This window comes from Nycticebus coucang, chromosome 4, assembly GCF_027406575.1.
Source record: "Nycticebus coucang isolate mNycCou1 chromosome 4, mNycCou1.pri, whole genome shotgun sequence".
In the NCBI taxonomy this organism is placed as follows: Eukaryota; Metazoa; Chordata; class Mammalia; order Primates; family Lorisidae; genus Nycticebus; species Nycticebus coucang.
Window position 1 is genome coordinate 103,129,839 of NC_069783.1, and position 25,132 is coordinate 103,154,970.

General features: G+C 41.1%; 1 protein-coding gene across 2 annotated transcripts in view; it reads left to right on the plus strand.

Annotated features, from left to right (window-relative positions):
• Positions 1-2,310: 2,310 nt before the first annotated feature.
• Positions 2,311-25,132, plus strand: part of LIMS1 (LIM zinc finger domain containing 1) — a 154,308-nt gene continuing 131,486 nt past the window's right edge. The window contains exon 1 of one of the 2 annotated variants that reach the window (XM_053586782.1): positions 2,311-2,504. In XM_053586782.1, coding sequence (XP_053442757.1) covers positions 2,473-2,504 — 32 coding nt within the window. In that variant the 5' untranslated portion in view covers positions 2,311-2,472. The remainder of the gene's footprint in view (positions 2,505-25,132) is intronic. The other variant, XM_053586783.1, reaches the window with a different exon arrangement.

Sequence of the window (25,132 nt, forward strand, 5' to 3'; positions counted from 1 at the left end):
GTTATACTGCTACTAATAGTTTTTTTTTATCATTTTAATTATTTTATTTTAGAAATAGGGTCTCCGTCTATCACCTGGGTTAGAGTGCAGTGGCATCATCATAGGTCACTGCAACCTCAAACTCTTGGGCTGAAGTGAGTAGCTGGGACTACAGACACGCCACTCGTGGCTAATGTTTTAAACTTTTTTTTTAATAGAGAGGGGGTCTCTCTGTGTTTCTCAGGTTGAGCTCAAACTCCTGGCCTCAAGTGACCTTCTCACCTCACCCTCTCAAAAGTGTCAGGATTACAGGCATGACTCACTGCACCCGGCCCCCACATATGTTTTACAGTAAATCTCAGTGGCATCATTTAGTTTAGAAATAGTTCCCTAGGTATCTTTAAAGGTTGTACATTTTTTGGATGTACACAAAAGGAAACATGTTTGAGATAAATTCTAAAATGTGGATAGCCTGGGTCAAAATGGAGCTGAATTCTATTTTGATAACTGCCCACTTGTCCTTTACAAAAATTGCATGTAGATCAAAGCACTTGTTTCTCTATGTCCTCATCAAAACAGTTTATTTTCAAACCTTTTTAATTTTTGCATTTTTGAAACATGTTATTTTATTATTTATGATACTGGATACCTCCTTGTAGTTTTTGCATTTATTTATTTAGAGACCGAGCCTCACTTTGTCACTCTAGGTAGCGTGCCATATAGCTCCTAGCAACCTCAAACTCTCGGGCTCAAGCGATTCTCTCGTCTCAGCCTCCCTAGTACCTAAGACTACAGGATCCCGCCACAACACCCGGCTATTTTTTTTTTTTGTAGAGACAGAGTCTCACTTTACCACCCTCGGTAGAGTGCCATGATGTCACAGGACTCACAGCAACCTCCAGCTCTTGGGCTTCCGTGATTCTCCTGCCTCAGCCTCCGGAGCAGCTGGGACTACAGGCGCCCGCCACAACGCCCGGCTATTTTTTTGTTGTAGTTCAGCTGGGGCTGGGTTTGAACCCGCCACCCTCGGTATATGGGGCCGGCGCCCTTCTCACTGAGCCACAGGCGCCACCCTTATTTTTTTAGAGACAGAGTCTCTCTCTTGCTCAGGCTAGTCTCAAACCTGTGAGCTCACAGGAATCCACCTGCCTCGGCCTCCCAGAGTGCTAGGATTACAAGCGTGAGCCACTGCGCTCAGCTCTCCTTGTAGTTTTAAAAATAATTTGTTTTTCTGTGGAAAACTGTTTCTATCCCTTGTCTATTTTTCTGAGTTGTTGAGCATTTTTGCACTTATATCTTTTTGTAATAATAAAGAAATCAGACCTTTTTTGTAACACATCTTAAAAATAATTTTCACAGTTGGGGGCTGTCCTATTTGTTATGCAGACATTTTACATTTGTATTTGGCTACGTTTATCCATCTTTCATTTTATGTCCTATTTGGAAAGTTTCTTGCCACTCCAACCTTAATTTTTTTCTTCAAATTTTCTTCTAGTATTTTTCCAACTCTTCCCCGTTTTTAACATTTAAATATTGATTTTACTTTGAAACAGTAATCTATCTTAATATGAGGGTGTCGAATAGATCCAGTGTTTCTCTCACACATGCCTCGACTGGTAGGAGACAAGTCGTCTTTCTATTATTACAGAATAGACATTGTTACAAAATTACGTATCCTGAGAGAGATCATTTGTGCCTAGAGTAAGTAACCTATGGTCACCTATATCAGATCCTTCACAGATTTCAGGTTTTGATAGATGGAACCGGCCAAGGGAACAAGCAAGCAAGGAAGGAAAGGATGCAGAGACAAGCCTGGAGTCCCTGAAGGAAGGTTCACGTTTCCCAACCCACAACGTGCAGTAAGCAAAGTCCGACTCCTGGAAGCAGCACTTCGGCCGCGCCAGGCTCCGTGGCGAGCGCAGGCATTCGGGATTGACCGGCTCACACGAGCCCCTCCGTCTGGCTGCCGGCACCCCTTTCCCACCGAGCCTTCTCCTCTGGATCCTCACAGCCACAGCAGACGTGGGCGGAGGTAAAAAGGGCTTGGCCCGCTCCCTCAGCCGCCACCCGAGGAGCTACAGCAGCGACTCACGCCGTCCCTTACGCAGAAGGATCCCGACAGAACCCAGCCACCCACAGGCCTTTATCTGCCTGCTAAGCCGAGCCTTGGACGCGTGGAGAGGCGGGGCGTGCCGCTGCGGGGCGGGGCGGGGCAGGGCTGTCCCCGGGGCGGGGCCTTCCGAGCGCTGGACGCGGCCGGTCCCCGCGCTCTTCTTGCCCGGCCCCGCCCCGCCCCGAGCGCGCCCTCTCGCGGCCTCCCTGCCATTTGCCGGTCGCGGGCGGGAGCCTGCGGCGGCCTCCCCGCCCCTTGCCCGCCTCCCCTTCCTGCTCTGGCCCGCCCGCAGCCGACCGCAGCGGCCAAGGAGGAGGACGCGGCTGGAGCGGCGCGGGGAGCCCAGGTGGTGAGGAACGGCGGTGTCCGACTGCGGAGAGATGCTGGGCGTGGCGGCCGGAATGACCAACAGGTACGGATCGCGCGTCCCCGTCCGCCCGGTGCCCGCCACGTCGGCGCGGCCGCTGCCCGCGGGCCTGCTCGCCGGGCCTGGCGCGAGCGGGCGGACGTGGCCCCGCGGCCTCCCGGCGGACCAGCCCCTCGCCGGCCTGGCGGGGCGGCGGGCTCGCGGCGCGGGCGTCCTGGGGACCCCGAGGGCCTGGTGCGCCGGCGGGCGGGGCCGGCGTTGGGCGCGCGCTGCCGCCGGGTGCCCGGGGCCCCGCGGGGCTCACAAGGCAGAAGCACGTTCGCTGCGCATGGCGGAGTCTGGTACAGATGAGCCGGTCTCAGACGTTTGGTCTTGGGACCACTCTTAAAAGTAGAGGACCCGCAAGAGCTTTGCGTTATTATGGCTATGTCCAGAGTGGTTTAGAAGTGAAACAATTAAAATGTTTATTAATTCGTTCAATATATTCACGATAAGTTAACATACATGTTACCTTTTAATGAAATAGTATTTTCCTGAAACAAATTAATGGGACGCAGCGCTTTCTTTTACATTTTGCACATCTCTTTCCGTTGGCTAAGTGGAAGACAATTGGATTCTCTTATCTGCTTTGCATTGTCTGTCACGGTGTTCTGATTGAACTGTTTAAAGAAAACCTGGTCTTCACAGATGTGCGGTTGGAAAAAGGAGGACTGTTTTAAAAGCTTTCTTAGATAATTGTGGGGTTTTGTTACCACACCAAAACTACTTAAGTAATAGTTTCTTAAAGGTTAGTTTGGATATGGAGTCTGAAGCAGTTGTCGGTGGACATTTCACACACTGTTGCATTAAAATTTCTTGGTTTGTCTTGCAGTTTGAATGGATCTGTGACCCACTGTAACATATGTTTGTCATTTGGAAAATACTGAGTTAGGCATATCCCAAATACTGATGCATTTCATTAACGGCACTAAGTAATATTTGTTAACATCACCACTGATTTCCTTAGAAAAGGCTTTAAGTACAGAAATCTGTCAAATTCAAGGTGGTGAATGCAAGTTTTCCAACATTTTCATTTTCAGTTGAAAGCTTGGTTTTTTATCATTGGCAACAAAATATTGTCAGTTGTTTTTCTCAAAATGACAGGCTCACTTTGTTTAGTTTCAAGGAAATGTCTGCCAAATACAAGTCTAAATAACCGTAGTTCGTCAGTTCTTTTCAGTAAAAATAGTATGTCATGAAATGGGCATCTGATTCAGCTCATCATGCAATCATACTGTGCTTTTTCTTGAGACAACCATCTTGCTTACAGAAATGCATTGTGCGTACTTGCCATTTTGTCAAAAAAAAAAAAAAAAGTTCAGCCAGGCACGGTGGCTCACACCTGTAATCCTAACACTGTGGGAGGCCAAGGCGGGTGGATGGCTTGAGCTCAGGAGTTCAAGACCAGCCTGAGCAAGAGGGAGACCGTCTCTACTAAAAAACTAGCCGAGTGTCATGGCAGGTGCCTGAAGTCCCAGCTACTTTGGGAGGCAGAGGCAAGAGGATTGTTGGAGCCCAAGAATTTGAGGTTGCCTCTGTACCCATTAAACAACTCCTTCCCTTCTGGGTTAAAGTGATCTTACTGCCTCAGCCTCTGGAGGAGCTGGGACTACAAGTGCCCACCACAAATCCCAGCTTATTTTTCTGTTTTTAGTAGAGATGGAGTCTCACTCTTGCTCAGGCTGTTTGAGCTTCTCCTATAGATGTCTGTATGATTTTGACTACTCTGAATACTTCATATAAGTGGAATCATACAATATTTTGTGTGTATTTGTAGTTCCTTTTTTCTTTTCTTTGCTAAGTACTCCATGGAGTGGATGTACGGCAGTTTAGCTAACTGGTTACCTATTGAAGGACATATATTTCTAGTCTTGGGCTATTGAAAAGAAAGCTACTGTGAACATTTATAGACAGGGTTTTTTATTTTAATTTTAATTTAATTTAATTTTTTTGTTGTTGTTGTTGAGACAGGGTCCCACCCTATGCCCCTGAGCAGAGTGCAGTGGGCGTGGTAGCTCACCGCAACCTCAGACTCAGGCAACCTCAGACTCCGGCTGTGGGCACCCCGCTGCCTCAGCCTCCGGAAGCCACTGGGATTACAGGCGTGCGCACAGCTGGGTTTTTTCATTTTTTTAGGAGTCGGGGTTATTTTTTGAGACAGGGTCTCGCTTTGTCACCCAGGCCTGGAGTGCTGTGTGCAATCATAGCTCACTGTAACTTCCAACTCCTGGGCTCACATAATCCACCTGCCTTAGCCTCCCAAGTAGCCAGGACTTCAGGCATTTGACACTATGCCTCCTGGATTTTTTTATATTTTTCTTTTCTTTTTTTTTTTTGTAGAAACAAGGTTTCTTTTAGGTAGCTTAGGCTGGTCTCAAACTCCTGGCCTCAGGCAGTCCTGCGTCCTGCTTCACCTTCCCAAAATGCTGCGATTAATAGGTTTGAGTCACCGTGTTTGGCCTATAGACCTCATTTATGTGAACATAATTTTTTGTTATCTTGAATGTATGTCCAAGAGTGTGCATTGCCAGATTGTACAGTACACATAATTGCATGTTTCCCTTTTTAAAAATCCCTTCAAGATTTTTCCAGAGTGGCTGTATCATTTCATCAAAGACACTTAAAGGTGAAATTGGCATTCTTTTCCTGAGAGTTCATGGAAGTAAAGAGAATTTGGTTACACTACCACTGCCTCAATTAGTGCTAAGAGGCTAGCAAATGTACCACTATTGTTTTTGTACTATCAGTGTGTCAGCAAGTGCAAAAGGCTGCAGTAGCCTCTTAGGAATATCTTAGTATTATTATGAAAACTAGTATTAATCCCACTGACTACTCTTTGAGAACATAATCCTACCTGAAAGGGATGTGCACGAATTGGGGATCTTTCAAGAGCAATATTTACAGGCACTCTAAAATATACTCTAAAAAATATTTCTTTTTTTTTTTTTTTTTTGTAGAGACAGAGTCTCACTGTACCGCCCTTGGTAGAGTGCCGTGGCGTCACACTGCTCACAGCAACCTCTAACTCTTGGGCTTACGCGATTCTCTTGCCTCAGCCTCCTGAGCAGCTGGGACTACAGGCACCCGCCACAACGCCCGGCTATTTTTTTGTTGCAGTTTGGCCGGGGCTGGGTTTGAACCTGCCACCCTCGGCATATGGGGCCAGCGCCCTACTCACTGAGCCACAGGCGCCGCCCTAAAAAATATTTCTTAAATGCTTATTGTAGTGTGTGCTTGGGGACTTCTGGTTCTAGATTTGGGGAGTTTTAGTAGGACTTAAAGACTTGAAGAACCCTTATATTAATAGAAAAAGCAAATTTCTAGATAGTTATTATACAGTTCAGGCAGAGTTTTAAATAGCAGGGTACTTATGCATTTTTTATTAAGTCTTTAGGTTGTATATTGAATTACTGTTAAGTATTGACTAATAAAGTTATTCAGTATTAGCAATTAAAAAAAAAAAAGCAACTGTGCCCTTAGGGATTTTCCTTGATCTGGTGATGGCCAGTGCCTTTATGAAAAGGGAAAATGTCATGGGAGGGAATGTCTTCCTGGACTCCAGTGCTCTGTGCCTGTTTGTATGGTGAAAACATTGAGCTCTTGATTTTTAAGAAAGCTAATGAAAATTTGGTGGTGGGAATGGTAACTTCAGTTCTGGTGGTTCTGTCCTGCAGGGTTAGAGAAAATTATCCATCAGGATTGTGCTGTCTTGGTTTTATTTAACATTCCCACCCTTTCCCTTTCACCCATCCTGTGGGCAGCACTTTCTCTTGCTAAATGTGCACACAGCAAGTGAGTTTTCCTTTCCTTCTAGAGAGAGGAGGTCTTAGAACCCCTGCACTGGGTCAGAAAAACTTCAGCAACTTCAAAAGATTAGTAACAAGAGAACAAGCTTTACTCTGAGCATCTCTAGTTTCAGTAATGTTGTGTTTCTTCAGATGAGATTTATTGAAATAAACCTCAGGGCCAGCATGGATGCCTGTAATCCTGATACTCTGGGATGTCAATGGGGGAGGATCCTTTGAGCTCAGGAGTTCAAACAGCCTGAGCAAGCATGAGACCTCATCTTTACTAAAAATAGAAAAATTAGCCGGGAGTTGTGGTGGGCACCTGTAGTCCTAGCCACTCTGGAGGCTGAGGTGGGACGATCACTTGAACCCAGGAATTTGAGGTTGTGAAGGTAGGCTGGGGCCATGACACTCTATCCTGGGTAACAGCCTGTTTTAATTAGTAAATAAGCCTCGTGTAGGTCATTTTCTTACCTGGGTTTGTATTTAAATAGAAGGAAAACCACCTCAAACCATTTGCCAGTTTTACAGTTCTCCCAACTGGGGGGCCTTAAGCTATGATTTCCCACCCACAGAGATCTCATCTGTACTTGCTGGACTGTTGCCACGTCGTCTTTTACATATTTTAATTTTAAGACACTTGAGAAGCAAGAGCTATACTAGCTGTTGCCATGTACTGTTCATTCTATAGCAGCAGCGGTTTTGTTTCCCCTCTTTACAGAGTCTCATTTGTTTGGCCATATAGGACATTTCTACACTATAGTTTACCACCAGGTGAGGGGGTTGGGGAGTGGGTGGAGAGCAGGAGGCATTTTCCTGCATCTTTTGTTCATGTTGAAGCATGTTGTGGAGCTTGATGAGTCTGCCTTGACACTTAAGGTAGGGCTGGGGAAACTGGATGTAGCAAGCTCTGAATGTTGTGTTCTGTGGGAGGTTGGAAAATGGGTACTTGGAATTAGTTTGAACACTGACAACATGTGCCTGGAGGTGGGAGCTGCAGGACTCAACATCAGCACATCCAGGAGTCTGGAGCCTTTCTGGGAAGTCCGAAGGTTAGGTAAGATAAAGGACAAAAAAAATTTTACAAAACACGTTTGAACATATACACATACAAAAACGAAATCACAATCATGCTGTTCCGTATTTACTTTTTTAAAGGATTTTTTAAAAGTTATGGTAAGATGTATGTAACAAAACTTACCATGTAACCATTTTTATTTTTATTTTATTTATTTATTTTTTTTTTTTTTGTAGAGACAGAGTCTTACTTTATGGCCCTGGGTAGAGTGCCATGGCATCACACAGCTCACAGCAACCTCCAGCTCCTGGGCTTAAGCGATTCTCTTGCCTCAGCCTCCCGAGTAGCTGGGACTACAGGCGCCTGCCACAAGGCCCAGCTATTTTTTGGTTGCAGTTTGGCTGGGGCCAGGTTTGAACCCTCCACCCTCGGTACATGGGGCCGGCGCCTCACCAACTGAGCCACAGGCACCGCCCATTTTTCAATGTACAGTTCTGTAGTATTAAACACATTCACATTGCTGTGCAGCCATCACCACCCTCCATCTCTAGAACTTTTTATTTTCCCAAACTAAAACTCTGTGTCCATTAAATACTTACTCCTGTTTCTTATGGGGGCCTTTTTTTTTTTTTTTTTTTTTGTAGAGACAGAGTCTCACTGTACCGGCCTCTGGTAGAGTGCCATGGCGTCACACGGCTCACAGCAACCTCTAACTCTTGGGCTTACACGATTCTCTTGCCTCAGCCTCCCGAGCAGCTGGGACTACAGGCGCCCGCCACAACGCCCGGCTATTTTTTTGTTGCAGTTTGGCCGGGGCTGGGTTTGAACCCGCCACCCTTGGCATATGGGGCCGGCGCCCTACTCACTGAACCACGGGCGCCTCCTTCTTATGGGGGCCTTTTTAACGCAACAAGCTATCTTACTGGTTTTCCAGTGTGGCGTATCTGGGTTTACCTTATGTTTTTAACTTTAGTTTTCATTGTCGTGTAGCATTTCATAGTGTATGTGTGGTATGATTCATATAACCAGTCCTTGACTGATGGATATTTGGTTTCCAGTTTTTGTTATTATAAACACGTTAACCATATCTGCAGAGTTTTTGTAGGCGATTCTTGAGTGTAGAGTCATATGAGCCTGAGTGGTTGGGGTCCATGTGCTGATCCCAGCTCTGTCCCTTTGTGGCTCTATGACCTTAGCCGAATCAACCTCATTAAGCCTCACTTTATTAATATTAATATTTATACAGTAATCCCACCTATCTCAGAGGTTGTTATGAGAACTAAATAGAGAAAGCAAATGCAAATATTTCTGAAAGGATATAGAGGAAATAATTGTTGTGTCTAGAGAGAGATTCTAGGGAGTTTAGTAATCTACGATGAGAGGATGAGAGGAAAATTGTTTATTGTATAGTTTTTTGTACTGTTTTAATTTTTTTTTTTTTAGAGACAGTCTCATTTTGTCACCCTCGGTAGAGTGCTATTGCGTTACAGCTCACGGCAACCTCCAGCTCTTGTGCTTAGGTGATTCTCTTGCCTCAGCTTCCAGAGTAGCTGTGACTACAGATGCCCACCACAACGCCCAGCTATTTTTTTGTTGTTGTTGCAGTTTGGCCGGGGCTGGGTTTGAACCCACCACCCTCAGTATATGGGGCCGGCACCCTACTCACTTGAGCCACAGGTGCCGCCCCTGTTTCAGTTTTTTTAATCATATGTATGTATTGATTTTTAAACAATATTAAAACATTATGCATGCCTGGAACATAATAGATGCCCAGTTAATCATAGTTTCAGACCACGCTGGTTCTTGCCTCCAAACTCAACAACTTCTTCTATTAATGGCTCTAATGTATTTGCTTTTACCTTACTTACTCTCTGTAAGTTCTTACGTGGCATTTTCTCTTGAATCCATCCTTTTCTGTCCTTTCTTATCAATTTCCCTTTCACCTTGGTACCGAAAATCAGATTTTAAGTAAACATAAGATAACAATATTAAGGCTGGGGAAGACTTGAGAGAACGCACGTCTAGTGCCTTGTGGACTGTGGCGTTATTCCACGTGGCTAGAAAAATTTGTGCTCTTATTAAACTCTTAGGTGCAACACATTTTTCATTTAACATTTTTAATATTAACATTTAATATTTAACATTAAATATTAACATTTAAATGTTAATGTAGATTTTTTTTCTTTTTTTGAATTTTTTTTTTTTTATTATTGAGGATTCACTGAGGGTACAAGAAACCAGGTTACACTGATTGCATTTGTTAGGTAAAGTTCCTCTTACAATCGTGTCTTGACCCCAAAAGGTGTGGCACACACCAAGACCCCCCCACCCCCACCCTACCTCTCTCTTCCTTTCCCATCCCCTCCCTCCTTCATTTTCTCACTGCTCTCCCCTTCCCCTACCCCCACCATGTCCTTAGTTGTCCTCATATCAAAATTGAGTACATAGGATTCTTGCTTCTCCATTCTTGTGATGCTTTACTAAGAATAATGTCTTCCACTTCCATCCAGGGTAATATAAAGGCTATAGTGTTCATTTTTTTTAATGGCTGAATAGTATTCCATGGTGTACATATACCACAGCTTGTTAATGTACAGATTTTTAAAAAGAGGTTGTGGAATTTGTGGTAGCATTTTTTTTGGTGCGTGCTTTTCTGTTAACATGCTAAAAAGACAATTGTGGTAAAGTATCTAAGAAAATTTGTTTAACATTTAAAAATAGCTTTGTATTCCAAAAAGTTGGAACCTACTGAATTATTGCACAAAACATTTTAGTGGGTCCACTAGAGTAGCCCATGAAACTATTCCTGTATTTTACAGGGGAGGAGTTGATTATTGAGGTAAACTAGTTTATTCAATGTCGCAGAGTGAATTAACAGCATAATAACAAGTTAGGAATAGAGCCCAGCTTTGACTGTGTTGTAGGGTCCCCTCTATTGTACTATACTAATTTGTTCTATTATTTTATTCAGATTGCATTGTTAGAGCTTATATATAAGTATTTTACCTTTCCATCTATGCTATATGCTATATGCCTTGAGGACCAAGATCTTAGTGAGGTATCTGAGAGCCCTGTTAACGGTAATTCTGGGAATATTTGAATGAATTATGAAATATTGCCCCAGAATTGTTCTGTTACAAGGATCTTGGCTGTCATTCTCTTTCAAGTGGATTCCTTTCATGAAATGTGTTCTTGGGGATGTGATACTCCTAGCCACATGTAGCTGTCAGTAATTTTTCCACCCCAGAGACCTGAATCTTCCATCTACCCATGTCCACTGTTCCCACAGGGAGCAGTCTGAGGGACTCCTTGCTATTGACAGGCTTCATTATTGATGTATCAGTTAAGTGACAAATGTTGCTAACTGCTTAAAATGATTACAAATTTATTTCTCCTCGGGAAATGTAGTTTTTGCTTTCTGTGTGTTTATCTTTAAAGCTGGGAACAAGGGAAAATGGATGTTGGATAGGCAATTGCAGACTCTGGCAGGGGTGGCTGTTCCTCTTTCTAAACGCAGTAGATTCAACGGAATTTAGTTCTTTTCTTTCTTCCTTCTGTTTTTTTTTTGTTTGTTTGTTTGTTTTGTTTTGTTTTTTAATGTACAAGGCACAGTATACACACACCCGAGGGTATTCAAAAGGTAAATAAAACATGGTCTCTGCTCATGACAATCTTTTAATTTAATTATTGTGTCATTTATGTTAGTTCCAGATTTCCCTAAAGCACTGCTTAGGTCATATTATCCCTTCATTGCAAAATATTAAGATGCTTCTTACTGCCTGTCAAATAGGTCCAAACTTAGAGGCTTGAGTTAAGGCTGTTTGTAATATGGCCCAGCCCATCTATATCGCTTTGTCACGCGTTCTTTAGTCTGTGTTTCTCTAACCCACTGCCATTTTCTGAGGATGATGTGTTCCTACCCAAGTGCCCTTTTTCATGTTCTCTCAGCCAGGAAAACCACCTTCATCTGTGCTTTCCTGGCAGCTGGGACAAAACTGCCACTTCTCTAAGAAAATACTGAGTTCCTGAAACTTCACTGATCCCCTTCCATGTCCTAGGAGATTAGAGAGTCAGAGCTTTTTCTGTTCTCCCAAAGCTTATTAATTTATTTTTTGTTAGTTATCAATTTCTGTTTTGTATTATAATTTTTTTGTATATATGTCTAATCTTTTCGGCCAAATTATAATCTCTGGAACTAAAGGAATGTCTTAATCAAATTTGTAAAACATCCAAAGAAAAACGAACTGGATTTATTTATTTATTTTTTGGAGACAGGGTCTTACTATGTCACCCTGGGTAGAGTGCTGTGGTGTCACAGTTCACAGCAACCTCTAACTCTGGGGTTTAAGTGATTCTTTTGCCTCAGACTCCCAAGTAACTGGGACTACAGGCGCCCGCCACAACACCCGGCTGTTTTTTGGTTGTAGTTGTCTTTGTTGTTTAACTGGCCCAAGCTGGGTTCCATCCCACCTTCAGTGTGTGTGGCTGGTGCCGTAACCACTGTGCTTTGGGTGCCAAGACTTTATTTCTCCTTTTATTCCCTCGTTTATTAGTGAATTGAAAAGTTCAGGACCAGCTATGCTTAGTCTCTGTGACATTGTTTGAATAAACTCACAAAACTTTGAGTAAGACAGGGTAGCTTTCAGGGGCTTTTAGCTTGACTGTACGATGTATTATACAGTGTATTACAGACTGAGGGCAGAGGCCCAACATCCATGACACCCTGAGAAGAAATTCAGATGATACTTGGGATATCCCTATTTCATTTTCCTGTCAGGCCACTCTTTTGAAAATGTTCACAGTTGTAATCACCTTTTTTTATTAATTACCTACTTTCACACAAATACTTTAAAGGTATTATTTTATATAGTGAATATTAACCGTCGCAGCTACACCTTGAAGTAGGATCTTTATGCCCATTTTACAGATAAGGAAACCAAGCTCAAGTTCACATGTCACACAGTTAGTAAGAGTGGGGTTGGTCCCGAAGTGCTCTGTAGAGCTCGTGTCTCCTCAGTGCACAGAACTGGTCAAAAACAGGTCACAGTTTTCTACTTTCCCCCCTGCGTTTCAAGGCTTTTTCTTCATGTGCCCAACCAATATATCCAGTTTTGTTCCCCACTACTTTTTTTATTTTTTAACTTGTTTTTTTTTTTTTTTTTAAGAGACAGAGTTTCACTTTGTTGCCCTTTGTAGAGTGCTGTGGCATCACAGCTCACAGCAACCTCCAGCACTTGGGCTTAGGCAATTCTCTTGCCTCAGCCTCCTGAGTAGCTGGGATTACAGGTGCCCACCACAAGGCCCGGCTATTTTTTGTTGCAGTTTGGCTGAGGCTGGGTTCAAACCCACCACCCTTGGTATAAGGGGCCCGTGCCCTACTCATTGAGCCACAGGCGCTGCCCTCCCCACTACTCTTAAGTTTACGTGATCTTATTCCCAAACATATCACCTTCTTTCTGAACTTGTTACTCATCTACGAGTGGATGAGTAACATCCTCATTCCTCATCTTTCTGTGGGGAACAGGAGTTCCCAAATATTGCTCTCTAGGCCTGGCTTAAACTGTCTGGAAAGTGGCTTTCCTGACTGTTCCAGCACCCGCTAGTCTTTCCTTCTTGACCTTGTAGAGAATGTATTAAGTAAGATGCAGTATATATAATCTTATACCTAAAGCAACACATTCAGTGCTTATGTATTTGTATACAACACACAAACTTCTGTTATTCTTATTTTAACTCATGACTATGTTTGCATATGCTGAAGTGATGTGCACAGAGTTTGGAATGTGTCTTCAGTTGAGGGTGTATCCTTCATTATGTATACCGTATTGCACTATAAGATGTGGCACACGTAATTGTACTAGAGTGAAGGTTTGCACATTGTCTGTGTTTAATGTACCCATATATGTGTACAAGTCCTAGAGACATTTTTTTTTTTAGCTATACTCAAATATTTATTTATTTTTTATTGTTGGGGATTCATTGAGGGTACAATAAGCCAGGTTACAAAGTCCCTCTTGCAAACATGTCTTGCCCCCATAAAGTGTGACACACACCAAGGCCCCACCCCCCTCCCTCCGTCCCTCTTTCTGCTTTTCCTCCCCCCCCAACCTTAATTGTCATTAATTGTACTCATATCAAAATTGAGTACATAGGATTCATGCTTCCCCATTCTTGTGATGCTTTACTAAGATTAATGTCTTTCACTTCCATCCAGGTTAATACTAAGGATGTAAAGTCTCCATTTTTTTTTAATAGCTGAATAGTATTCCATGGTATACATATACCACAGCTTGTTAATCCATTCCTGGGTTGGTGGGCATTTAGGCTGTTTCCACATTTTGGCGATTGTAAATTGAGCTGCAATAAACAGTGTCTTTATGATAAAAGGATTTTTTTCCTTCTGGGTAGATGCCCAGTAATGGGATTGTAGGATCAAATGGGAGGTCTAGCTTGAGTGCTTTGAGGTTTCTCCATACTTCCTTCCAGAAAGGTTGTACTAGTTTGCAGTCCCACCAGCAGTGTAAGTGTTCCCTTCTCTCCACATCCATGCCAGCATCTGAAGTTTTGAGATTTTGTGATGTGGGCCATTCTCACTGGGGTTAGATGATATCTCAGGGTGGTTTTGATTTGCATTTCTCTAATATATAGAGATGATAAAGATTTTTTCATGTGTTTGCTAGCCATTCGTCTGTCATCTTTAGAGAAGGTTCTATTCATGTCTCTTGCCCATTGATATATGGGATTGTTGGCTTTTTTCATGTGGATTAATTTGAGTTCTCTATAGATCCTAGTTATCAAGCTTTTGTCTGATTGAAAATATGCAATCCCATATGCAATGAAAATATCCTTTCCCATTGTGTAGGTTGTCTCTTTGCTTTGGTTATTGTCTCCTTAGCTGTACAGAAGCTTTTCAGTTTAATGAAGTCCCATTTGTTTATTTTTGTTGTTGTTGCAATTGCCATGGCAGTCTTCTTCATGAAGTCTTTCCCCAGGCCAATATTTTCCTATGCTTTCTTTGAGGATTTTTATTGTTTCATGCCTTAAATATAAGTCCTTTATCCATCTTGAATCAATTTTTGTGAGTGGGGAAAGGTGTGGGTCCAGTTTCAGTCTTTTACATGTAGACAGCCAGTTCTCCCAACACCATTTATTGAATAGGGAGTCTTTCCCCCAAGGTATGTTCTTGTTTGGTTTATCGAAGATTAGGTGGTTGTAAGATGTTAGTTTCATTTCTTGGTTTTCAATTCGATTCCAAGTGTCTATGTCTCTATTTTTGTGCCAGTACCATGCTGTCTTGAGTACTATGGCTTTGTAGTACAGACTAAAATCTGGTATGCTGATGCCCCCAGCTTTATTTTTATTACTAAGAACTGCCTTAGCTATAGAGGATTTTTTTCTGGTTCCATACAAAATGCAGAATCATTTTTTCCAAATCTTGAAAGTACGATGTTGGTATTTTGATAGGAATGGCGTTGAATAGGTAGATTGCTTTGGGAAGTATAGACATTTTAACAATGTTGATTCTTCCCATCCATGAGCATGGTATGTTCTTCCATTTGTTAATGTCCTCTGCTATTTCCTTTCTGAGGATTTCATAATTTTCTTTTTTTTTTTGTAGAGACAGAGTCTCACTTTATGGCCCTTGGTAGAGTGCCATGGCATCACACAGCTCACAGCAACCTCCAACTCCTGGGCTTAAGCGATTCTCTTGCCTCAGCCTCCCGAGTAGCTGGGGCTACAGGCGCCCACCACAATGCCCAGCTATTTTTTGGTTGCAGTTCAGCTGGGGCTGGGTTTGAACCCGTGGGTATATGGGGCCGGCGCCTTACCGACTGAGCCACAGGCGCCGCCCCATAATTTTCTTTATAAACGTCCTTCACCTCCTTCGTTAGGTATATTCCTAGGTATTTCATTTTCTTTGAAACTATGGTGAAGGGAGTTGTGTCCTTAATTAGCTTCTCATCTTGACTGTTATTGGTGTATACAAAGGCTACTGATTTGTGGACATTGATTTTATATCCTGAAACATTACTGTATTTTTTGATGACTTCTAGGAGTCTTGTGGTTGAATCTTTGGGGTTCTCTAAGTAGAAGGTCATGTTGTCAGCAAAGAGGGAGAATTTGACCACCTAGAGACATTTTTTAAAGTCCTAGAAATTTAAAGGCGGAAATGGTAATTTGTCACCAGTTATTATAAATTGATTTTTATTTATTTAAGACATTAGGACTAGTCCAGTGCTTACTGGGTTCTCAGGAGGTAGAGGTATGTCCATTATGGTAATGTTCAGCCAGAGGCCTGATTTATTTGGAATGTTGTAAAATGAAGAGATGGAAAGCCTTAGCAAAGAAATAGAAGATTTAAAGAACTAAATGAAAATTTTACAACTGAAAAATTTAGTAACTAAAACAAACAAAAACAACCGCACGTACACACCACCATGACCACCAAAAATCAAACTTAGTGGATGGTCTTAACTGGAGGAGACAGAGGAAAGAATTGGTGAAATGGAAAGTAAAATAATAGATATTACCCAATCTGTACAACAGAGAATAGATGAGGGTCAGGGGGAGAACTGAGCCTCTGGGATCTGTGCAAGCATAACAGAAGGTATATATAACTTTTGTGTCATTGGAATCTTGAAAAGAGAGGAGAAAGAAGGTGATACTAAAAATGTAATAGAGAAAATAAAGGCTGAAAATTTCCTTGTGTTGGCAAGACATTTAAAGTACAGACTCAAGAATCTGAGCAAATCCCAGACAAGATATACCCAGAGAAATTCAGGGCAAAGGCCATAATATTAAACTCCCCAAAACTGAAGATGAATGAAATCTTGAAAGCAGCCAGAGAAATATAAAACCTTAGCCATATGGGAAAAAATTCCATTGACAATAGATTTCTCATCAAAAACCATGGAGGCCAGAAGGAAGTAATACCAATGTTTTTCATGTGTAGGAAGAAAAGAATTATCTATCTAGAATCCTTTGTTCTCTGAAACTGTCCTTCAAGAATAAAGGGGAAATCTAGATACTATCAAATGAAGAGAAAAAGAGAGAATCTGTCACTAGAAGACTTACTTTAAAAAGAAGGGGTAAAAGAAGTTCTCTGAATAGAAGGAAAATGATAAAAGAAGGAACCATGGAACATCAGGAAAAAAGAAAGAAAACAGTAAGAAAATACAGATAAATATGCTAGACTTCTACCTTCTTTTTGAATTTTCTAAAAATTATGTTTGGTGGTTGAAGTAAAAACAATACTGTGGTTTTAAATGTATGTAGAGGAAGTATTTAAGGCAGTTATAAACCAGAAGGGCAGAGGGAGACAGGGAGATAAGGTTTCTATTCTTAAACTGGTAAAATGATAAGAAAGTTACATATATCATCTTATACCTAAAGTGACCATTAAAAAGCTATTCATAGCCGGGCATCGTGGCGGGCGCCTGTAGTCCCAGCTACTCGGGAGGCTGAGGCAAGAGAATCGCTTAAGCCCAGGAGTTGGAGGTTGCTGTGAGCTATGTGAGGCCACGGCACTCTACGGGGGGCCATAAAGTGAGACTCTGTCTCTACAAAAAAAAAAGCTATTCAAAAGAGAAACACTCAAAACTATAGATAAAACAAGAATTCCGAATTCTAAAAAATCTTGATGTAAACCACAGGAAAGCAGGAAAAAGAAAATATAAACAGAATACAAAGAATAAAATGGCTGACTTAAGCCCTACCGTATTAATAATCGCATTAAATGTAAATGGGCTCAATACATCAATTAAGAGAGTTGGTTAGTGTAGATTAAAAAGTAGGACCCAACTGTATGCTGGCTGTAAGAGGCTCACTTCAAATATAACAATATAGGCATTGAAAGTAAAAGGATCAAAAAGTATATTAGGCAAACATAAATCAAAGGCAATAAAGAGTGAGTATTTTGGTATCAATAACTATTATATAGATATCACATAAAGTAAAAAGTAGACTCTGTAAATTATCAGAGACAAAGAGTCACGCCCATAATGATAAAAGCACAGTCCACCAAGAAGACAGAGCCATCCTAAGTATTCATGTACCAAACAGCAGAGCTGCAAAACATGAGAAGCATAAACTGATAGAGCTGAAAGGAGACATAGACAAAACTACAATTGTATCAGTACCTCTCTTACTTATTAGTAGAACAACTACGCAGAAAATCAGCCAGGATTTAGAAGAACTCAACAAAACCGTCAACCAACAGGCTCTAACAGACATTTATAGGACAGTCCACTCAGCAAGATGGCAGAACACACATTCTTCCTAAATTCCCATGAAACCTATACCAAGATAGGCTGTATTTTGGGCCTTAAACCTCAACAAATTTGAAAGAATTGAAATGTATAGAATGTGTTCTCTGACTACAGTGCAATCAAACTACAAGTCAGTAACCAAAAGATAACAGGAAAATCTCTTAATAGCTGGAAATTATACAATATACTTATAAACAGTTCTTGCATCAAAGAAGATGTCTTTGGGAAAATTATTAAAAAGGCACTGAACTGAATGAAAATAAAAGTACAACACGTCAAAACTTACAGAACATAGCTGAAGTAGTGCTGAGAGGAAGTTTTATAGTACCAAATTCATTAAAAAGAAAAAAAATCTCAGATCAGTAATCTAAGCTCCCATCTTAAAAACCTAGACGAATTAGAGAATAAATCCAAAGCAAGCAGAAGGAAGGAAATAATAGCAGAAATCAATGAAATTAAAAATAGAACAATTTTTAAAATCCATGAAACAAAGACCTGGTTCTTTGAAAACATCAGAAATCGGCAGACCTTTAGACTGACAAAGGAGGGAAAAAAGAAGACACAAATCACCAGTCTCAAGGAAAAACAAGGGGTATCACCACCCTGCTGGCGTCAAAAAGATAATAAGGCAATGCTATGGACAACTGTACCTGCATAAACTTAACAACCTGGATGAAATGGAACAAATGCTCAAAAAGCATAATCCAACATAGTTTACCCAATACAGAATAGGCTGTTTGAATAGCTCTATATAACTGTGAAGAAAATTAAGTTTAAAAGATTCTGAGAAGAAAATTTCCAAGTCCACATGGTTTCACAGAAGAATTCTACGAGACGTTTAAGGAAGAATTAACACAAATTGTACACAGTCTCTTCCAGAAAAATAGAATAGGAGGGAACACTTCCTAATTTATTTTATAAAGCTTCTATTATCCAGATACTAAAACTAAAGTACAGAAAACTACAGACTAAAACCCTTCACGAATGTAGATGCAAAAGTCCTTAAAATTGTATTAAATATAATTTAACAATATGTAAAAAGAATTGAGCACATGACAAAGAAGTCGATTGCAAGAATGAGAGATGGGTTCAACATTTAGAAGTCAGTCATTGTAACCTACCAGGTGAACTATCTAAAGAAGAAAATTCACGTATCAGTGCAGGAAAAATGTTTGATGAAATTCAGTACTCAGTCATGATAAAAATAAACTCTGAGAAAAACAGGAATATATTTAATACGATGTAGTAGGCAAATTAATGGGCCCCCAAGATGTCTTGTAGTTTTTAGAACCTGTGATTATGTTAGGACTTGGATCATTCACTCGTTTGTTGAATCTAAAATCATACAGCCACTCCAGAAAACAATGAACAGTTTCTTAAAGAAACAAAAACAGCAAACCATGCAGTTTGACCAGGCAATCACATTGCTGATCGTTTATCCCAGAAATGAAGACATGGTCACACAAAAACATGTACATGAATGTTCATAGGGCTCGGTGCCCGTAGCACAGTGGTTACAATGCCAGCCACATACACTGAGGCTGGCGGGTTCGAACCTGGCCCAGGCCAGCTAAACAACGACAACTGTAAACAAACAATAGCTGGGTGTTGTGGCAGGTGTCTGTAATCCCAGCTACTTGGGACTTGAGAATCCCTTAAACCCGAGAGTTTGAGGTTGCTATGAGCTGTGATGCCACAGCACTCTACCATGAGTGACAGAATGAGACTGTGTCTCAAAAAAAAAAAAAAAAAAAAAAATGAATGTTCATAGCAACTGTATTTTTTTTTTTTTGTAGAGACAGAGTCTCACCCTATGGCCCTCGGTAGAGTGCCGTGGCCTCACACAGCTCACAGCAACCTCCAACTCCTGGGCTTAAGCGATTCTCTTGCCTCAGCCTCCGGAGCAGCTGGGACTACAGGCGCCCACCACAACGCCCGGCTATTTTTTGGTTGCAGTTTGGCTGGGGCTGGGTTTGAACCCGCCACCCTCGGTATATGGGACCGGCGCCTTACTGACTGAGCCACAGGCGCCGCCCAGCAACTGTATTTTTAATACTCAGACACTAGAAACAGCCTAGATGTCCCTCAGCAGGTAAGTGGTTAAGCAAAATGTAGTTAAGTTGTAAAACACCCATATTATGAAATACTATTTAGCAATAAAAAGGAGTGGACTATTGGTATGTACAACAGTATCACTTGAATTGGTCTGAAGGGCATTATGCCAAGTGTAATAAAAATAAAGCCATCTTAAAAGATAATGCAAGTATGATTCCATTTATCTAACATTCTCTGAATGACAAAATTACAGAGATGGAAAACAGCAGTGGTTGCCAAGGGTTGAGAGGCTGTGGGGGTGAGGGAAAAGGGTGGAAGGGAGGTAGAGTCTGATAAAGGGCAACACAAGGGATCCTCATGATGGAATTTTTATGTATCTTTGCTGCATCAATGTCAGCATTATGATATGATATTGTACTATAACTTTTTGGAGATGTTACTATTGGGAGAAACTGGGTAAGCTCATGGAGTCTCTCTGTATTGTATCTTAGAGCTGCATATGAATTTACAGTGATTTCAAAATAAAATATTTAATCAGAAAATGCATATTTGCCTAAAATGTCAACAGCTGTCTTCTTCCAACCTATGCCCCCTTAAAAACTTTGTCAACTTATTATACCAGTGTAATATTCCCAGATAATTCTTAATTTTCACCGAATCCCTTCAGGGAGGTGATTTTACCCTGTTCACCCCTGTATTCCAGTATCTATTAACACTGCCTGACATATCCATGTATTAGGTGCATATAACCCACAGTAAGTAAGTGGGTTAGAATAAATACGAATAGCCTTATTTTCACAATAAGAATCGGAGATTTGGGAATATTTAAAAGATGTACTCATAGGGTGCATAGCCAACAGAGGGAGGAGCTAGAAATGAATTCTAGGAATTAGACTCCAAGGATAATGGTTTTTCCCCTGCCTGGAGTGCTTGGTGCTTAAGGGTAGTTTGTGCCCTTACTGGTTCCACCTTACTAAAACATTTGAAAAGAGCTGTGTTTTCGCTGGTCTATGCTGATTGAATATTACAAATAGGAAACAGCACACAGTGAAGCTAGGAGCATTGATTCTGGAGCTGAGTTGTTTGTGCTCCAATCCCAGGTGCTTCTCTGGTGGCAGTGGCCTGGCTTCTCTCTGCCCAACGTGTGATGCGAAGACAACAGTGCTTACTCATCTCGTGGGGTCATCAGAGGGCTGAACAAGTCACTGTGTGTAAAACATGTAGAACAGGGCCCAGCACAGTAAGAACTCTGTGTTTACCATTATTGTATATGCTCTTTGTTAAGTATAAATGGAGAAGCTAAGATTTCTTTAGTAAACGTGAAAATACAATAACTATTTTAGCTCGCAGGCTAAATAAAAACAGGCATGGGCTGGTTTAGCCTCTGGGCCTTATTTTGCAGACTTTCAATCTAGATCACTGTTAAATTCATCAGGGGATTTGTAAGATGGCAGTATTCGAGTTGTTATTTGTGATATTTTATGTCTTAGCTGTAGCATTTCTAAGAAGAGAATTACTCCTCCTCATTGGCTATTTGGTAATCTGATGATGAAATTTGGATTACAGATCAATTTTATGTTTGTTATTACACGTATAATCCTGTCTGTCTGGTCCCCTACTCAGTAGCATGTGTGTTGCCTTACCTTATACCACTTTTTGTGTAATATTGGGTAGAATTTGTAGTCCAAAAAGTACGTTGTCCATGGTGTCTAGATCCTTCGCTTCTGTATGCTTTAGGTTTACAAAGTACTTTAGTGAGAGTTGAGGCCCACATTTTCTGACTTGGACTAGTGATTTTCCCTTGCTGTCAGGACATCTCCCTACTTTAAGAGGTTGTTGCTCTTATGTCATGAGCCCCTCTGGTTAGGATAGCACCTGTACTTCCCAAGTGTCCACTGGAGTGGGAAGAACTTCTCGGTCAAGTGTTGTTCATTGCCTGGTTGATAACTCCATTGGAGGGTGTAGTTAATGGTTGATTCATTTATAGCTGAATCATCAGAGCCTTGTTATCCATTCTCTAGAAAACTTGTCTCTAATTTGAGTGGCCTTTTTTTAAGTCACTGGTATAAATAATTTTGTATTAAAAATGTAGAGTTCTTTGAAAGATATGGAAGCAAAATAATCTCTAAAGGGTGAGGTCGCTTATGAAGACTTGAAGACCAGTGGTTAATCATTTGGTTGTTAATGGTGTCTGTATTTTTAAAAATGCGTTGTTGTTTTTATAAAGCCTTTCAAATGGTTAATAGTATTTGTACTTTTTAAAGGAAAATAAAGTTACCCTTAACGATGCTGTTTGAATTATAATCTTTCCCTTTTCAGCAGTTGTCTCTGAAAGAACCAGACCAGCGCCATCTTAAGAATTAAGTTTCGCTTTCCCTGCCATTTCACTAAGTTTCACTTTCTAGACAAGCCCAGGCAATTCCCCAAAATCATGAGACAACCGCCCACCAATCAGGGACCCCCCACCTAACCAATCCAGAAGCACCCCCTTTGTTTCAAGTTGTGCACACCCACCCGATGCACGGGACCATAAGAACCCCCTGCTCCAGAGCTCAGGGCTCCTGGCTCGGATCCATTGCAGCGGAGTCCCAGGGAGCCCAAGTTCAAGCTTGCAATAAAAGGCCCTTTTGCTTTTGCATTGGACTCGGCTCCCTGGTGGTCTTTGTGGGGGATTTCGAGATCTGGGCACAACAGTCTCCATGGCCATAACTGTGTCCTTGTGACTTTAGTCTGTGACTGAGGAGATGAAATGACTGCTAGAGTTCTGCTTTCATTACACTGTAAGAAAGGATGATTGAGTTTATTACAGGGAATTGTGCTTTCAAGTTAAATTTAAATTTAACATAAATTTTGAACAGTTTTTCCCTCACCATGTGGGTTACAAAGTAGCAGTTAGACTTTAACTCAACACTGATGTGCTCACTGATGGTGTTGTTAAACTTCCGAGTTGCTGGCAAGTAGGCCAAGTCGTATACCAGGGTGGCGGAGGATCAGGCAGGACATCTTCGGGAATTGCCTGTACTTGATCAAAGGACAATGTAGGGCAGAGGTGGCATTTGACATCTTTCTTTTTGAAACCCTTAGCACACGATGGTGAGAGTATCCCCCGCACAGGTTAGCTTCCAGACTGCTGGCCCCCAGAGATTGGAGACCCTTTAGGTTGTAGTTTTGTCAGGTCTGGGCTCTGGAGACAGGCAGAAAGAGTCAGGTAAACATGACATGCACTAAGCTGGCATAGATATATATATAATATATATATATATATATATTTTATATGCATATAAATATAGGTTAAAATTTAGCCTGGTTTCTCAGGCTTGTGTCAAACACCTGTCTCTGCCATTCTAATGGTAAGTCTTAGAGCATAATAAATATTCATCCGCTACTCTCAAATTTTCTCAGTCAGAGGATGTGTGGGAAAATGATGTCTAAAATATCACAGCGTAAGGTCGTTGCCTGCATTAGAATATATTGGTTCCCTTGGGTTTTAATGGGTTGCTGTCAGAACAGTTCTTTGTTTGAAATACAGTATAGACTTTGTCAGAGTGAAGTGTGTTTTAGGAAATATAGGATAGCCTTCATTAGAGTCTGGAGATGGAGTAATTCATTTATCAAATGAGCAAGCTTTTGTTTTAGAATTGTGGGTGGTGATATTTTTATAACACTCGTGAAATGTTTGTGAATATAGCTAGAAGCTGGTTTTCTCTTTTTAAAAATGAGTCCTAGAAAGTGAGAGCTTTGTGACTAGCTCTGTGGGATCTGGAAAGTTCTGTTTACACTTAGCACATTTGAGATCTAATAAGAATAATGGTAAACAGAGCCCGTTGGATGTATTTATATGACTAAGAATAAAGAAGAGAAAAATGTGGTTAACATTTTTGAAAAGATGTTTGTGTGTTACCTGATTTATAAGATGACCCAGAATTACGATGATGTAATGGAAGTGAGTACGAGGGTAATTTCTGAAATACTTGAATGGTTTCTGAATTTACTATGTTTTTTTTTGGTTTATTAATGCTAGCTAACCCACATCAGGAAGTGAGGACTTTTTTTGGGCATTTGCCAGTTCTGTACAAAGCATGACACATCTCCAGATGTCTGTTTAAAGTGATGACTTTATACCAGAATGTTTTAACCATGAGTGGGTATATATATATATATTTTTTTTGAGACAGAGCCTTAAGCTGTTGCCTTGGGTAGAGTGCTGTGGCATCACAGCTCACAACAACCTCAAACTCCTGGGCTCAAGCGAGTCTCCTGTCTCTGCCTCCAAGTAGCTGGGACCACAGGCGCCCGCCACAACGCCCCGCTATTTTTAGGTTGCAGCCGTCATTGTTGTTTGGCGGCCTGGGCTGGATTCGAACCCGCCAGCTCAGGTGTACGTGGCTGGCGCCTTAGCCGCTTGAGCCACAGGCGCCGAGCCGAGTGGGTATATATTTTATACTGTATGAAAACTGTTTTAGGTTTGGCTTTTCTAGTATTTGTCAGGTGTTTTCCCTTTGGAAGATGACAAGGGACATTGGTGAAGTGTAGAAAATGATGCTTTATTTTAATACAGAGCTCTCTATTGAGTGTGAGAAAAACAGAAAAAAAAGTCCTGCAATTCCTCAAAATTTTTCCCAAAGGGTCATTTCTGAGACCGTGAGAAGAGTTTTCCCAACTTGAGCCCTTTAGATTTTTTAAACAAAGAAAGAAAAAAAGCCTGGGTCTCTTTTTGATAATATGCTTGGTCAGTTAGACTGGTTTCTATGAAGGAAGTGGTGGTAATAGGTTCTGGAATATAGAGGGTGATGGGAACTCCAGGGATGTAAGGCTTGGGAACTTTTTAGAAATGAAATTTTCTTTTGCTAGGTCATGGTTAATTATGCTTTCCAGGATAATACATTGCTAGAGATTAGCTGAACAAATGGGATGAAAGTCAAACATGAGGTGGACATTTTAGAGACATTTCAATAAGAGCTTAAGTTCTAAGAACATACAGCTTTTTTTCTACAAGAAGCTACTTATATTTTTGGGAGTATTTATATGTTCTGCACTTATCCAACAATTCAAGGCACATAATAGGCACTCAGCAAATACTTGTCAAATAGTAAAGATGCAGTTCATTTAATTAGGCATATATGGCTTTTTGTTTAGTTCAGTGAAGTGTATTTCTTTAAATATTGCCACAAATAATATGTGGGTAGATACCAGTAAGGTACCTTTCAGTTGGCATTAAATTAGACTTGGAGTATTTCAATGATAATAATTTCAGTGATACTTTGCAGGTACACTAGTACACTGACCCTTTAGGGGGTCAGTGTAGGAACAGTCATTTGATGTGGGAAGATGCTGTACTCTAGATAAATGAACCTTTTGAGTGATTGGGTTCAATTTCTTAGGTCAAATATTAACTTCTTCAGCTTTACATATTAATCTGTAGCTTCAATATTATTAATCAGAATTGCAAGTGGAATTCTTTTGGTAAAGCAGACAGAGTTGTCCTGAAGTTTCTTTGGAGGAATA